The 16767-nt window shown below is 35.0% G+C and overlaps 1 protein-coding gene across 1 annotated transcript; it reads left to right on the forward strand.

Moving 5' to 3' along the window:
- The first annotated feature begins 951 nt into the window (after positions 1–951).
- Positions 952–10429, forward strand: LOC114534360 (A disintegrin and metalloproteinase with thrombospondin motifs 9-like). Its single transcript, XM_028555800.1, has 5 exons — positions 952–1134; positions 2760–2971; positions 3540–3669; positions 8667–8911; positions 10079–10429. The coding sequence occupies exons 1-5, from the start codon at positions 996–998 to the stop codon at positions 10427–10429; spliced, it is 1077 nt and encodes a 358-aa protein (XP_028411601.1). The 5' UTR covers positions 952–995.
- The last annotated feature ends 6338 nt before the right edge of the window (positions 10430–16767 follow it).

The following is a 16767-nucleotide window of genomic DNA, read 5'->3' on the forward strand; positions in this document are numbered from 1 at the left end:
TAAATACGACGAGTTTTAATTACGACAATCTCCGGAAACCTGGCGACGGTTACATTCCCGAATGAAAGAAAGTCGCGGGAAATCAAATTGATTAATATCGCACATTTTAAATCAGTTGTCCGCCGATAAACTTATCAGGCATTTCTGCATGACAACGGTTATTATACAACGTCTGAACAGGTGAACAAAGATTAATTATGCATAGTGATACTTTCTAAAACGGCCTTGTCTTGTTAAAATGCCGTACCTCGATAGCATTTCTCTAAAATATCTGAACCAATTTTTTCTTAAGATATCATTTTTGCTGTCAACGGTTTAAGAGTTTACATTAATGAATAACACATACCTTTGGACGGCTGTTGTGGTTTTAATAAAACATGTCAGCTTATATTTGCGAGGCAACGGTCACATATAACACTTAAACTGCACCTGGGCTGCGCTGGTACCAGTTGTATAAAAGACTAGTTAACTTTTAACTTTAGTTACGGACAAAATTGGCCATTGTGTATTTCTTTCAGTTTAAAAGGATTTAACTATGCAAAGTGTATAGTTAAAGAGTTTCATATACAACAGGTCAAGTGACCAACCGATGTGGCTAATTTTTGCTGTCAAAGAATTTATAACACTTAACTTTCGACTGTTATTGTAGTTTTGATAAAACACCCTCTTAGTATCCCATGGCAACGGTGACATATAAAATTTAAACACCTGCTGTGGTTAACCAAGTTGCTAATTATCTAATAGGATAGCTAGCTCACGTCACAGTCAACCGATGAGACCAACCAATGAAATGCTTGGGAATTACATGCGTGCCCTGGAGACAAAAGGCGATTGATTGCCCAAAAGTTTTAGTCAATTTCATCCACAAGTAAACGTCATATAAATTATATATCAACACATTTTAAGGACAAAACAGACCAACGAAACCAAGGCTAAAGACAGCATCACATATACGACAACGATATTTTTCATAGCACAAGTCAGTGGTAAACGACATGAAGGTGCACAAAATATTGCGATTTGATGCTTGCTTGATTACATGTTTCTTTATTGGACAAATATGGAGCAATGCGCGAGCCGAACCTTTCAGGAAGGAATGTGCTAGGAAAGGGATATTCAAGAAAAAACAGAAAGGTATAAGTTAAGTCTTTTTAGTATTATCGTATATTTTAATTAGAACATATGTAGTTCATTATCTTAAACACATACAGATAAAAAAGTAACATTATATTCATTCAAAACAAGCAGTATGAAGCTCTTGAAATATTTTTACTGTGATAACTCTTGAAATATTTCAGTTTCATTAATTAATTTTTCATTAATTCATTTTAAGAGGGATAGAAAACTCTTTTCTCAGTAATTCAGTTATAGTTGTTGTGTTATTTAGTAGTTGTGAAGGTTATGATTTCAAGGCCAAAATTTATATGAGTTGTGTTTGCTTCTTTCTATTTCTATTTAATTTGGGTTCGCAATTTTATTCAACTTATTCGAGCCATTTTAATTTCATTCGGTTATGTATACAGGAAATATAAAAACCCCCTGCAAATACCATAATTTGTATCCATGAGATCTTTTCAATGGCCGGTGCAACTAATTTCGCTTTTGGGACATGCATGGAAATACGTTTCCACGTTCAGTACTATCAAAGCAAGGACACACAAAGTGAATTAAAGTTATGAACTCGATTACGAATAGTTCAATTAAGAATGGCTATGAATGATTACGAATGCTGTTGTTAGCTGAGCCATTTCGTAACCGAACTAATTTTAATTCACTTTTGTGAGCTTGTTTTGAAAATACTCCACGTGGAAACGTACTTTCAAATCCCACTGAGAAGCGTAATTAGTTGCATCACGGCCATTGAAATTTTAATGCAAGATATCGTGCATAAAAATTATGGTATTTGCAATTTTTTTGTATACATATATCTAAGCCCTAGACTACGTCAAACATTATTAAGTATCATACTTCCGATGCCATTACATATTATCGCTGCACAACAGCATTCAAGACATGCATGCAAATTCGACCAAATTAGAGAACAACAAAATAATAACTGCATGCATACATGGTTGCATTAATGGTGGGTAAAGATATCATATAGGATTTCTGAATAAATATTGCAGTGGAAAGAGCCAACTATTCGACTTATTTTCACCACATAAATAATTTCTAAACATTATATAGCTAACATTTGAGGCCCTGTTTACACGATGCCGGAGGCCAATTTGAAAACGCAAAAATATTCTCCGTTAAAATATCTATAGCGAAAACGCTAACGTTACTTTTGACCCCGCAATACACCTTTATGTGTTTCACCTTCGTGTCACAGATGGGATGTCAAATTTAAAGCGGAAATCTACCAAATCCAAAGCAATAAAAAACAAGAATGATCGCGAATTTTGTTTGGACAGACGACAAACCCGAACTGCTGCTTTTGAGTAATGCATGTGTTGTTCGACATTTCTATTCGATGTGTAATTTTCAAGACTTCCACAAAAAGCATAAATAATTTCAGAAGAGAGCCAATCAATTAGCAACAGACTATAGAGGTGCTTACGTCATGGGACTGTCAACCAATAAATTGCAATGTAATGTGGGAAACACGTAGGAAAGATTAACCTCATTTTACATACAGATAGAAAATGTGTCATTTTACATAGATTGAAAACTTCTAAGATCTATTGAATTACCATTTAACGTGTATTTAATTTTGATGAAATGTTGTATACCTGTCTCTAAAAACTATAATATTGCAGATTCATCATTGCAAAGCCATGTCATTAAAACTATTGAGGTCAATCACCTGGCAATGTGTACAATCGCTTGTTTGGATCATGCGCAATGCAAGTCATACAATTTCCAAGAAACAGAAAACCCTCTGAAATTATGTGAACTTAGTTCTTCTACTAAGGATTCATCAAGTTCAGACGTAATATCTCGACCAGGGTACTCATATTACGATGCTCAGGTAATTGTGAATGAATTTTAAATCATGTACAGAAAGCCATAATGTACAAACGTTTATAATAGACCCTAGGTCAATGTTTAGCTTTACAGAAGGATTACTTACGTGCGCTTTATAGTTGGTGGCTTGGCGCTGAGGAAGAGCATTAATTTTTTAATTGAAATAGAGGGCTCTTGTAAGTTCAAAAATCGCAAGGAGAAACCATGATATACTACACAATTTCATCTCATACGCACTTACCCTAAACAGATACTACTCATATTCTTCGGCAATATTTCTTCTCCTCTTTTCGCTTTGAGAGGGGGGAGGGGAAGAAAGGGGGCAGTTTGCTCCAGGCCCTAGGAAATGAGAAAGTTGCATACTATACAGTAGAATGATTATAATTATTATGTATATAAGGGCATGATTTAGGAAAAAGAATGGCTATAGCTATTCTTCAACCAAATACCGGACTCTAAAAACTCGTGCACCATCTTTCTAATTAACACCTTGTGTGATTTAAAGACCTTGTTTTAGGCAATTCGTATCACAATAGCGTGAATACATGTATCTTTACTCTCTGCTAATATAGGATGAACCTCCGTGTTACTCATCTTGTCCAGGTGAAAAATGTGTTTACACCTGCTCAGGACCGCCTACTTGTAAATGTCCCGAAAACATTTATTACCCAGTTTTTCAAGGACGCCATTGTGAATACCCATGTAAGTATTCAATTGTCAAGAAAAATGGATGTGTGTTCGAAGTAATCAGGATAGTACCAAATGTGCCTTTTTTAAATATATGCGTAGTCTAGGTCATTATTTATCTCATACACCGGGTGTCCCAAGAAAAAGTACTCAGGTTTCATTGATAGTGACCTCTTAACCAGTGAGACCATTACATTGAAATAATTTCATTATAATTTTTAGAGGAAATGTGGATATAGATTTTGGTATATTACACTTAATTTTTACCTAAAAAAGCGTAAAATGGACTTTGAGGTATTGAAAAAAGTCTTTTTGAAACAGAACAATGACATGCTATTGTTAGGATGATCACACGACCACCAGAATCGTGTTATTTACTCATTTCAATATCTCCTCTCCCCAATATCTCTTTCAATATGTCCTAATTAATGGATATCTTTATACAGCATATTTTTCAGACATCCCAAAATAATGTAGCGATTTTGAAAAGTAATACCCCAAGAATTTTATTGAAAAAATACAACAAATAGCGTATCAAGATATAAGACAGTCGTTCCTCTAATTAATGCAGGTTGTTTCATTTCGATAACTTTACTCGATAAGAAACTTTTTTGAATCAAATTGGAGTACTACCTTTTGGGACACCAGTATAAATATAGGGCGGTGCCGTACGTACTCACAAGTGGAGTATAGTTAGCGGAGCTAAAATTTAGTTATAGTATTTCTATTGGATACTAACTCAAAGATTATTCTATTATGCATGCATTTTGGAGTCCACAAGTACTCAGATGATGAGTAGCCTCATTAACCGAGCGACTCAGTTGTCTGCACTCGTTTAAACTCGCGTGGCTACTGTATGAGACCTTAAATATGAATTTTCGATATAGACGAATGTGATAATTTTATTGCGCTCCAAGCTGATTAGTATAAACAATTTACCAACAAGGAAGAAATAAAACTTCAAACCCAGACGATTTTAAGCAATGCACTCTTAAGAGTTGTGTATAGCCCATTGCTTGCTATGTAATTAAATGCTTTTAAAATATTCTGTAAACAGCTTTGACTTTGCTACGGACAATGCTTTCTCGTCAAGTTGTAAGGTTAGAAAACAAAGAAAGGAGTACAATTTAAAGGCCGCAAGGGCTACCAATTTGTTGAAACTCTCAATTAACAAGGCGGATGATTGCAACAAAGGGTTTATCGCATCGTTCAATATTATGTAGTTTTCTTCCGGTATTTCAATACTTGCTCTAATCGCAGGTAAGTATACAGAAAATAAAGCATTGAGTAAAACTATCAACAAGTCATCAAGTGCAAAGAAGTCAAGGTTGCTTCTAAGTCATCATCTCAGAAAACAATTGTGTTCATGGCGAGAAATTTTGGACACGCACGCGCGGTAGATACACAGATTTCGGGAGATTCGAAACAATATGGCCACGCGAAATCACACGGCTTTATTAGGGTTATATTAAAAATGTGGCCTTACCTCTAAACTTTTTAAAAATGTGAAAATGTTCTATCTGATTCTGTTTTTAGACGTAAAACTTGATATTTTGATATCATGGATGATATTTAGATGTTAATACTTCTTGCGGTTTTGCAGGAAATAGCCAACGGCTATTAAAGTATAGAAAAACACCATTTATAGCGTCGAAAGTTGTTTTGACCGTTGAACTTGTAAGATTTTCGCGCGATCGGGCCACGATAACCAAAATGCTCTATCGGTTTTCTAAACTCCGAGCGATGATTTTGAACACCCATCAGTGCAAAAATTTGAAGAATATATATCTCTTGCGGTTTTTAGCTTCAAAATCAGCAAATTTCAACGTTATATTTTCATCAAAACTGACCTTTTTCCCCAAAAAACTCTTCAAAAAATAACTGAAATTGTTTTTCATCGTCCATATTTGCTAGGCAACCAAGCCTTGACTTGTTGCCATGGTTTTAAGGCATATTTGAACTTTTTTTGTCGCTTTTTAGGGTATTTAGAATGTGATATATCGTGTGTATTTCACTTGTGATTCGTTAGAATAAATTAGAACAATTTATTCGTTAGAATAAATTAGAACCCCCCTGTGCGTGTCCAAAATTTCTCGCCATGGTTTTGAAAACACTTAAACCGTATGAATGTATAAATTATAGGGATGAATCCCCAAAGAAAACACAGCATAATTATTGCATGGCTATTCAATTTATTTGTAAAAGGTCGAGCCAAACAAAAATTGCATAATTAAACATGTGAATAATTACAGAGAAATTCATTGAGTAAAATACCGCTACCCGTAAACGTATAAAAAGAAACCCTAACATCAAATGTGTTATAGTTGAACGTCATTTCGACATTATTTTCATTAACCAAAAGTTAAGACCTTCGTAATTCTGTAAATTTATAAATGTGTACAGGCAGTTTGGTACAAATGTGTTTTGTTTTATATTAACATAACCCTTATTAACATAACTGCATAGTCGTTCGTTCTTGTTGAATTGTGCATGTTCACTAATAGACCAACTATGCCGGCATATAATTTACACACAGACGAACTAGAAGATGAACTATCATCTTTCGCTTTTCGTCGTCTAAACCGATGATCCGTCCCTAGTATAAATGCAATAACTACAAACGTGTCAACGAGTAGGTAGTCCGACGTATACTGTTCAGCAAGCATGGCAAAACTTAAAAATAAGATAGCATGCAATCAACTTACGTCTAAGTCGATATCGCCAGATAATTTCGGTCGTTTACCACGCCATGAAACATGCCCGTTGCTTGAAATCTGTTCATGTCGTTCAGACGTCCACTAATCACGAAAACGGTGCTAGCTTTCAGGCGCGCAGAGCGGGCTTGATATCATATGTATGTGTATGTATACAGGGTGCATAAAAAAGAAGCCCTTTCGAAATTAATCTATATTGTTATAATTTGAATGCCCTGTCACTATGCTAAGCCATGGATATGTAAAACATTGTCAGCTTTGTGCATATATTACATATCTTTGTCACAAGCATGCACAACAGCCCTAATTTCTGCTCCTGAAAATTTGACATAACTTCTAAAATCAAAATTATTGACAATAATGCATGGTCAGAAATGTCTCACATTTATAACAGGCGGTAAATTTACTTGCATGTATAAACGCTTCTAGTCAGTTTATAAACGCGAATATATGCATAGAAAGATTCAACCAATTCCAAGGAAACTTGGTAATATCTAAGTAATTTCATTCACGCAATAGACATGCAAGTATACAGGGTGTCTCCAAAAAAAACGCAACACTTAAGTATGCAGAACACTAATATATACAGGTCTAAAGCGCAATAGATACGCACCTTTGGGAATTGAAAATTGCTCTTAATCCTTCATTTAAAATGCTAAAAGTTATTTTAGCTGAACTACAGGGTGTCCCAAAAAAAAGTCCCCGCTATTGAAATGAAGCTTTTGTTGGAATTTGAATGCATGATCAACGCAGTAGTGTGTAAATAGCATATTTATTAGGTTGAGGCATTCAAATAAAGCGTCTTGCTTTCAATTGGGTTTATCATAATATTAAGGCAATCAGATTCGAACAAAGACTTGATTTCAATAGAGGGGACATTTTTTTGGGACACCCTGTATGGTGCAAACCCGAACAATATCAATATTCTTGCTATTTTTTTAGACACCCGGTAGACAACAAGGCTACCAATTTTGTTCTATGCTTAGATTAGCCAAAAATTAGCCAATCAAATAGTGTTCCTAAATTTGTTATGAAACCACAAAGCAAAGCGTCGCAAGGTCAAGGAATAAAATTGCAATGTGTTTAATAAAATCACTATTAAGTGAAGTTCGAGCAATTACTTTGTTCATGTCTTTTCCATTCAGTAACTACTCGAGAATTTGTAATGATTATGAATTCAATGTTATAAATGCTTAGGCTAAAACGGCAACAGCTAACGTTGTGGTTCGAAATTTCAGGATAATCCTGTTTTCTCCTTGTAAGTTTTAACTTATCATATAATTGGATACCTATCCACTCCACTATCCACGCTTCGTGCAACGCGTTTTTATCCAATGGATAACTGTCCACTAGATAGCAGATTAATTTTATCCGTTAGATATACTTAGCCGTTGCCGTTGGATAAGTTATCCATCTTTCGAACAACTGGCCCCTGTACTGTATGCGGAATTTCAGTCGCATTGCATTCATGTATGCAATTCAAGATGATAATAAAGCTTAATGTTTGACTCGCATCCGAATCGACCAAAAATGAACGTATACAGGGAGTCTCAAAAAAATGCAACACTTAATTAAATATGCAAGAATATTAATATTGTTCGGGTTTGTACCATAGTTCAGCTAAAATGACTTTTAGCATCAGTTTAAATGAAGGATTAAGAGCCATTTTCAATTCTCATGCAGATCGAGGTGCTTATCTATTGCGCTTTAGAGCTGTATTAATGTTCTTGCATGATATATAAGTGGCTGCGGTTTTTTAGACAACCTGCATAAGGCCTCGTATAGTAACTGTCCCGATGTATACTAGAGACCGATCATCTGACGAACTTGGGAAAGCAAAAGATAGTCCGTCTTCAAGTTTGTCTGTGTGTAAACGCGGACGGATCATCGGCCGTCAACACGAATTTTCCGCATAAGTCGATTATTTTGACGAATTTGAATGGGTAGTTCGCCTTGACGCAAATTCGTCTGTTAGCAGGGGTGCATCCAGCACTAGTGCATAAATTTGCATTACAAAACAAAGTGGTTATTTTAAGCAGTTTTCTTGTGTCATGCAAATTAGGCACTAGTGCTGGATCCACCCCTGTCTGTCAGTATAAATACGGAGTGGTAAGAACTACAAAAATGCCTCATAAAATGGCACTTGTGCACTCTTTTTACCACATAAATAATTTCCCAATTCTCGCGACCGTGCTTTTAGGTACAGTATGGTAAATTAATTAGTGCACTTTCCCTTCACCTGTCGCCATTTTTACAAAATCACGCCAATAATGTCGTTTGAATTATTGCATTGCTTAGATCCAGCATCGTGTAAAATGGTGAAAGACATAGGTTTTAATCAAGGCGATGGCGAATATCAACTGTATCTTTTACATCCCACCTGTTCAAAACCAGCTCGAGTGTATTGTGCTGATATGGACACAGAAAATCCGTTGGAATATGTCACATTACCTGCTGGCAGAACAACGAACTATGGTTTTAATAATCGTCGGCCACCAGGAAGTGCTCATACTTGGCAACATGGTAAAACTGGATACAATAAGGTTATCATCTTCATTATTCTCCTTCTAAACAACGTTTGTTTTCAGTGTTACAAGTTTTTTTGGTATTCACGCAATCTTTAAAATAATGTGCAGTAACTTTGCTAGGCCTTGATTGTGAATATTACATTTGAACGCCATCGCAATGGTATGAGCAGAACCGATGCGTAGAACGCACTCGACTTCCGCTTTAAGAATTGTCCTCCACTCGGCTATCATCAGTTCATGTACGACTAGAGCTCGTGGTGTATTAGACCTTATGCATAATGACGTAACAAGCCGTGACACCTGCTGGGAATTTTGGCCTTTTTGCCGTGACTGCAAAAACTAGAATTCCCTGCAGGCGTCACGGCTTGATACATCATTACACATTATGCAATAATTATTTATTAGTATAAACTTACTAATAGGCTATCACTTTTCCTGCGTTCTTATTGGCTACGCTACTAGTAGGCTATTAGTGATAGCCTACTAGTAGCAAAATTCAAAACAATGGCGGAAAATTCGCGTTTCGCCGAAGTATCTGAAGATTTTTTGGACGACTTGTTGGACAATTCCGTACCAGAAAAAACAAAAAAAGCAACAAAATACGGAATTGCAATTTTTAAGGGTAAGAAAATACATAAAAATAACGTATACTCAATTGAATTTTTATATTTAAACTGAATTTTAAAACATTTTACGCGAACAACAATTAAAATATTTTCTTCCCTTTAATATACGAAATAAATTTCAGTTTCAATATTTTTGTATTGTGTTTCCTAGTTGTAAATTAATGTTATAGTTTATACTAAAACAATTTTCGCCTCGTTGACTATTCGCTCATAGACAACTCCGCCTCGTTGTCTAATTGTTAATTAGTAGACAAGTATATATATATATATCACTTATCGCGAAATGTTTTACTTCGCTTTAGAAAACAGCACTGAGTTTGGCGCAAAAATGAAGAATTTTATTCTAGATCGTAGCTGTTCTCGTAGGTACTGATAATTGATAAAGCTCCCATTACCTGTACAATGCTGGTACTTAAGTTCATTAAAATACGGGAAAGTGCTACGCCAGGTGAAATCGTCTATGTCATTGCAAAGCGTAAGAGCGAATAACACAACTAATATTTGCCAACAAAAAGGTTTTTTAATACTAAATCTTAAATTGCTTTGGAACATTTAGATTCGTCTTAATGTCACCTCGTTAAACGTCATGATACAAGACTCCAGATTTTCTACACAAATGGAAGGAACGGAAGTAGTGGCATACGGAAGAGCGGATGACTGTTTGTATCAGCGTAGCTGTACTGGATTTGCAACAGTAAAAGTTGGAATCACTGAAGCGAATCTCGATGGAACTGATTTTCAATTTCCATCGTCTATTCCTTATCGCATTCATGCATGGCCAGCTTGTGCCAAAGTGTTGATCAATCCAACCATGAGTGGGGACCGAAAAAAATGGTCAGTTCGTTGTGGTGGTCGCTGTGGGAGTTGTCAGCCTGACCCTCTTGTTCTTCATGTTGATGGTTGCTAATGTATACTATTGTTACGCAAGGCTTTATTGTGTTTAGAGATATGCATATAAAAATAGCTGTAAAAATAGGAATATCAACTGGCATGGCAGGGATTAGTGAATGATTTTTGCCACAAGACGCCTGAATAAATATAATTTTCGGCCATTAGCAAACATTAATCGCCTTTCCCTTTCATGTGTTACATATCATGGGATTAAGTAAGTAATAAGGTGAAAATATTTATAATCCTTTCAGAACTTATACCTGGATAAACAGTTTTAAGTCGTCACTGATCTTAATGGTCGCACTTTTTAAAAAAATGTGCGTGTTGTAGGCCATTCAAGTTCTTATGTCAATCAATTGTGTTAAAAATGTTGCGCGGTTAAGCATGTAATCATCAAAAGTTCAATTCGATAAAATAAGAGTTGAAAATTGTTTAAGTTGAAAGATATTGTTCCCAGACGTATTGTTTGTAAATTTTAGTAGTTGTGGATGATAAATATTTAAAGTTGTGAACATTTTTATGATCTATCTAACACTATTTTAAGTTGTTTCCGTTCATTTCAAATTATTAACCAACGCGTTTTTCATATGCATGTGTACACGTATAGAAAATTTAAACGCTTCTAAATTTTTTATTATCTAACATCCAAGTTACATATAGGTTCTTTCCATTTTGTTAATGCAGCCCGTACAAATTTCGAAAATTATTCAGGATATATATCTTAAAGGATTTTCTCTCCAGGGTTTCCGAAATATAGCTACGCTAGCTTTAAGATTCAGTTTTGCTATAAAGAATCATATATACTTATCATAGGATTGGCTAAACACTAGCCTCGAGCTTAAATTTTATCATAATGATGGCCGGTTGCATGAATTAGCCGGGTATATAGCGTTATCCACCTGATAGTGATTTTTCAACCGATTTCATCCTTGCATGGAACCAACAATTATTAAAGAGGATCCTCGATTTATGAACAAGATTTAATGAAAATTGCAGCAAACAATGAGTGATTTTAACGATTGAAAAAAAAACGCTATCCGGCTTTCATAGAACCGGCCCCTGAAGCCAGTTGTTCGAAAGGCGTTTAGCTAAACGGTGAATAACATCAGAATATTTCAGATTAGTTAAGGTTAAAGCTAAACGCATTTGGAAACACCGGTCCAGGGGCTGGTTGTATCTAGCCCATTTAGCTTAAACGGTGGTTAAGCTCAATATAAAGCAAGTCTATCGTTTTATTCAACAAGCGAACTAAATGTTTTTTAGCTTAATACAAAGATATTGTTTACAACTACATATTCATGCAGTGCATAATATTGAAGTTGCCTCATTCAAGAGAGATGTAAGAGTGTTATTTTATTTTGACTTATCCACCGTTTGAGCTAAATGATACAATAATAACTTAAGGATACCTGACAAAAACAAGGCAATATTGTTTATATGAATGTCAAAGTCTAGTATGTTTTTTGGTGCATCCTACATGTACAAAGTGATCTAAGAAGAACTAAGTTTTAAATCAAGTTTCTGATAACGCAAAAAAGCCTGATTTCAAAGGAGCGTATAAATTTTGGGTCACCCAGATTCATAGCTAATTTTGCAATTTTTTTGCACGAACTGGTTTGGCACAAGACTGGGCTGGCTCATAAATATATGTGTAATTATGTAATAATTATCTGAATTAAAAGAACCTGTCCAGTTCATACGTCATGCATTGATCACAAATTCCTAACAAGGACCACATTCTTTTAAGGTCTGTTCACATGATCCAATTTTGTTGGATCCAATTCACTTCTAAGCAGTAAATCTACCAAAGCCAATTCAGTATTGCTTTTCGATAATATCAATAAAAATGTAATTGTTTTGGTTAAAGACTATAAATCCAAAAAGAATACTATATATCTTTTTAGTTGCCATTCTTTTTAATAAATTTAAAGCAAGATTATAAAGGTCGGGTTCCCTTCGAATGGCAGATTGATTTGGAAATCGCCCAAATTTGCTTTGACTCAAAACGTCCATGCAGTTTTAGAAGTGGCACATTCATGTTGCTTTATCAACTAAATGAAGCGGAGTTAAGGACTTTTATAAGTAAATGCAGATCCACAGGAGAATGTATGTATTTCAATGATAACGGCGCACAGAGTTCCATTAGACAGCATGCATCTATATAATTGACAGCTTCGACTGTTGTCTTTAATTCCCATATATATAGAGATTACTTCATGGTTGGCGAGTGCGTACGATTTTTATGCACGAGTTGTGAAGGATCGCAAAACGAACGAGTGAGCGCAGCGAACGAGTGAGTTTGCGATCCTTCGCAACGAGTTCATAATAAAAATCGTACAAACGAGCCAACCATTAAGTAATTTGTTTATTAAATGTGTATAGAGATCAATTTAACAACGACACGCTTTTAATATACAAAAACACAGCAAGCAACAAAACTGAATCGAAATTTTATGCATGAAAACATGTTTATTACCGTCAATTTCATTGTAATTTTGTTCAATAGAAGTTAGATATTCTTTCCGAAAGATTTGAGAATGTGCTGAATGTAAAAATATCTTGAATATGAGATTTTTGTTTTGAATTTCTCTCCTATATTTCGACGCCATCTTAAAAGAAAATGTAAACAAATTGCCGCCAAAATGACATACAGCAATTTTTCACGTGTGAAGAATATCGTACGTCCAATCAAAAGCCGTGTATGGCATTTTTCACACGTTAAAAACATCGTACGTGCAATCAAATTGCATGAAATTAATTTACACAGTGAAATACGATTTTTATTTCATCATTCTGCAGTGCATAAATTTCTATACACATGTAATAATATTGTATATACCTAACATAGCGGCAGATATAACGTCATGCATAGATGGAAATTGCGTCGAATTGTAAAGTCGAGTTTGATCCAACATCCAACTACTATGACGTTATGTGCAAAGCATATCATAATGAATTCTTTTATCCTATCGAGGTGCCGAATTCTTTGGAGCAAAGATGCGCACGAGAATTGTGTCCTTGATAAAGGTCAGCGTCATTCTCAACATCATTGAATATTTGTCTATTCTTAAGTAACCGCTACCTTTGACCTCACTTGCCACATATAGACTACAGTATATGAGATATTGCCAGGTTTTGCTCTAAATATTTAATCAGCGTTCGCTGACAATTAACACCGAATGAATTAAAAATAGGTCACATTGGTCTTGAAAATGCCCGCGACATCATTTGGGCGCAACACTTGAAGAAAAACGTTCACTTCACAATAATTGTAAAAAATAAGAATGTTTGATTTGCATATTATTGTTGACAGAGAGAAATTTCTCTATATTTATATTTCATGCATTGATCCAAGATATCTAAACATATAGTTCGCCGAATAGAAACGGAAGTGCTCCAAAACGCTTGAGTATATTTTCAAAGTAGCTTTATTTCACCTAAGTATAGATATGCCACTTCGTTTACCACAACAGGTGTATGTCTGTAAGACATACTCGAATGCCACGGGGGTTGTCAAAACTGGCATCACTTTTTAATTGCATGAAAAAATTTCTAAAGCTGTAGACTTATTTCACCAAATAAAAAAGCAGAAAGTGCTTGTAAACACTTGGCCAGTTGTGCGTAAATCAGACAGTTTTAAGACATCAAAAATGTTGTGGTAAACCAAGTCAACTATTACGCCAAGTTTTAATTACGACAAACTCCGGAAGTCTGGCGACGTTTGCATTCCCGAAAGAACGGCAGTCGCGAGAAATCAAATTGATTAATATCGCGAATTTAAATCAGTTGTCCAGTGATAAAATATTCAGGCATTTCTGCATGGCATGGCAATTTTGCATGCCAACGGTTATTAATTTTACAACGTCTGAACAGGTGAACGAAGATTAATTATGCATATAGTGATACTTTCTAAAATGGCTGTGCATGTCCTGTTAAAATGCCGCGTACCCCAATAGCATTTCTGTTTATCAACGGCCATATGCAACTAAAATATCTGAACTTCTGTTGTGGTAAACCAATTTTATCTCAAGATATCATTTTCGCTGTCGACGACTAAAGAGTTTATATTAATAACACATAACTTTGGACGGCTATTGCGGTTTTAATAAAACATTTCAGCTCATCTCCCTTGGCCATATTTCCGTGGCAACGGTCACATATAACATCTAAACAGTACCTGGGCTGCGCTGGGGGCAAATGTATAAAAGACTAGTTAACTTTTAACTGTAGTTATAAGGACAGAATTAGTCATTGTTTATTTCTTTCAGTTAACCATAGGATTTAACTATATATGCAAAGTGTAGTTATAAAGAGAGTTTCATATACAACCGGTGAAATGACTAACCGATGTGACCAGTTTTTGCTGTCAATAGTTAAAAAGTTTATATTAAGACGAGATTTTTTATTATGTCGCGTATTTTGGCGGGAAAACGCTCAAAACCAAAAATCTTTTCGGCGTACCGCTCAAAATTAATTTATTTTACCTTTAATCTTTAGATTATGTTGTGAACTAAGTTTTGAACTGTATTTGGTGAATGCAAAACACCAAACAAAGGAGTTATTACAAAATATAATGCGGCTATTATATAATGTCAACGCCATTATAACTGAAATGAATACAAAAGAAGCTTCGATTCAAGTGTCATTTTCTTCTCGGCGTATCCCGAGAAATCTTTTCATTTTCATAATATTTTGAGATTATATAGTAAACATACTTTGTGGATGCTTTTCAGGTTTGCAAAACATTTTTAATGCTGAAAATTTTAGTGCTGTTGCATGAAGATATAACTGAGGTTTTGAGCATATATTACGCGACATAGAAAAATATCTCCTCTTAATGAATTAATAACACAAAACATTGAACTGTTGTTGTGATTTTGATAAAACACCTCCTTGGTATTGCATGGCAACGGTCACACATAAAATCTAAACACCTGCTGTGGTCAACCAAGTTGCTAATTAACTAATAAGATAGCTAATTCACGTGACAGTCAACTGATGAGACCAACCAATGAAAGGCAAGGGAATTACATTGCCCTGGAAACAAAAGGCGATTACCCAAAAGTTCTAGCCAATTTTAGCAACAAGGAAACGTTATATAAATTATATATCAACACATTTCAAGGACAAAACAGACCAAACATCGTCAGACAGCATCATATACGACAACGATATTTTTCAAAGCACAAGTCAGTGGTAAATGACATGAAGGTGCACAAAATATTGCAATTTGATGCTTGCTTGATTACATGTTTCTTTATTGGACAAATATGGAGAAATGCGCGAGCCGAACCTTTCAGGGAGGAATGTGCTAGGAAAGGGATATTCAAGAAAAAACAGAAAGGTATAAGTTAAGTCTTTTTAGTATTATCATTTATCATTTATTTTATTTATAATATATATAGTTCATTATCTCAAACACATGCAGATAAAACAAGTAAAATTGTATTCATTCAAAACAATTAATATTAGGTTAGACTCTGGAAGGGTTCCAAGCAGTATGAAGCTCTTGAAATATTTTTACTATGATAACTCTTGAAATATTTTTCATTAATTCATTTTAAAAGAAAACTCTTTTCTCAGTAACTCAGTTATGGTTGTTGTGTTATTCAGTGGTTTTGAAGGCTTTGATTTCAATGCCCAAAAAAAAAAGACCTCGTGCATATTATGATATTTGCAGTTTTTTGTATACACCCTGTATAATACATCTAAGCCCCAGACTACGTCAAACATTTATAAGTATCGTACTTCCAATGCCATTATATTGTATAATATCGCCACACAACAGCATTCAAGACATGCATGCAAATTCAACCAAATTAGAGAACAACAAAATAATAACTGCATACATGGTTGCATTAAAGGTGGGTCTAAGGTATAATATAGGATCTCTAAATAAATATTGCAGTGAAAAGAGCCAACTATGCGACTTATTTTCACCACATTAATAATTTCTAAACATTATATGGCTGGCGTTTCAATTCGCGATGTGCAATTTTCAAGATTTCCACAAAAAGCATAAACTATTTCAGAAGAGAGCCAATCAATTACCAATAGATCTTAAAGGTGCTTACGTCACGGGACTGTCAAACAACAAATTGCAATGCAATGTGGGAAAAATGTAGGAAAAATTACATAGGCAGAAAACGGTGCCATTTTACATAGATTGAAAATCTCTGAAGCTGCGTTTACACTTCAGGCCTAGACCTGGCCTGGAGCAGGGCTAGGAAAAGTCTATACGTGATAGCAGCCACGTTCACACTGTCTTCCTTGTTGTTGATATCCGATAGCCAAAGTAATTGACAAAATGTACTTGAAAAATAACTCAAAACACGCGAAAAGTGGATCCTAAAC

The sequence above is a fragment of the Dendronephthya gigantea genome, unplaced genomic scaffold (assembly GCF_004324835.1).
Source record: "Dendronephthya gigantea isolate DGI-Jeju-01 unplaced genomic scaffold, DenGig_1.0 000099F, whole genome shotgun sequence".
Lineage (NCBI taxonomy): Eukaryota > Metazoa > Cnidaria > Anthozoa > Malacalcyonacea > Nephtheidae > Dendronephthya > Dendronephthya gigantea.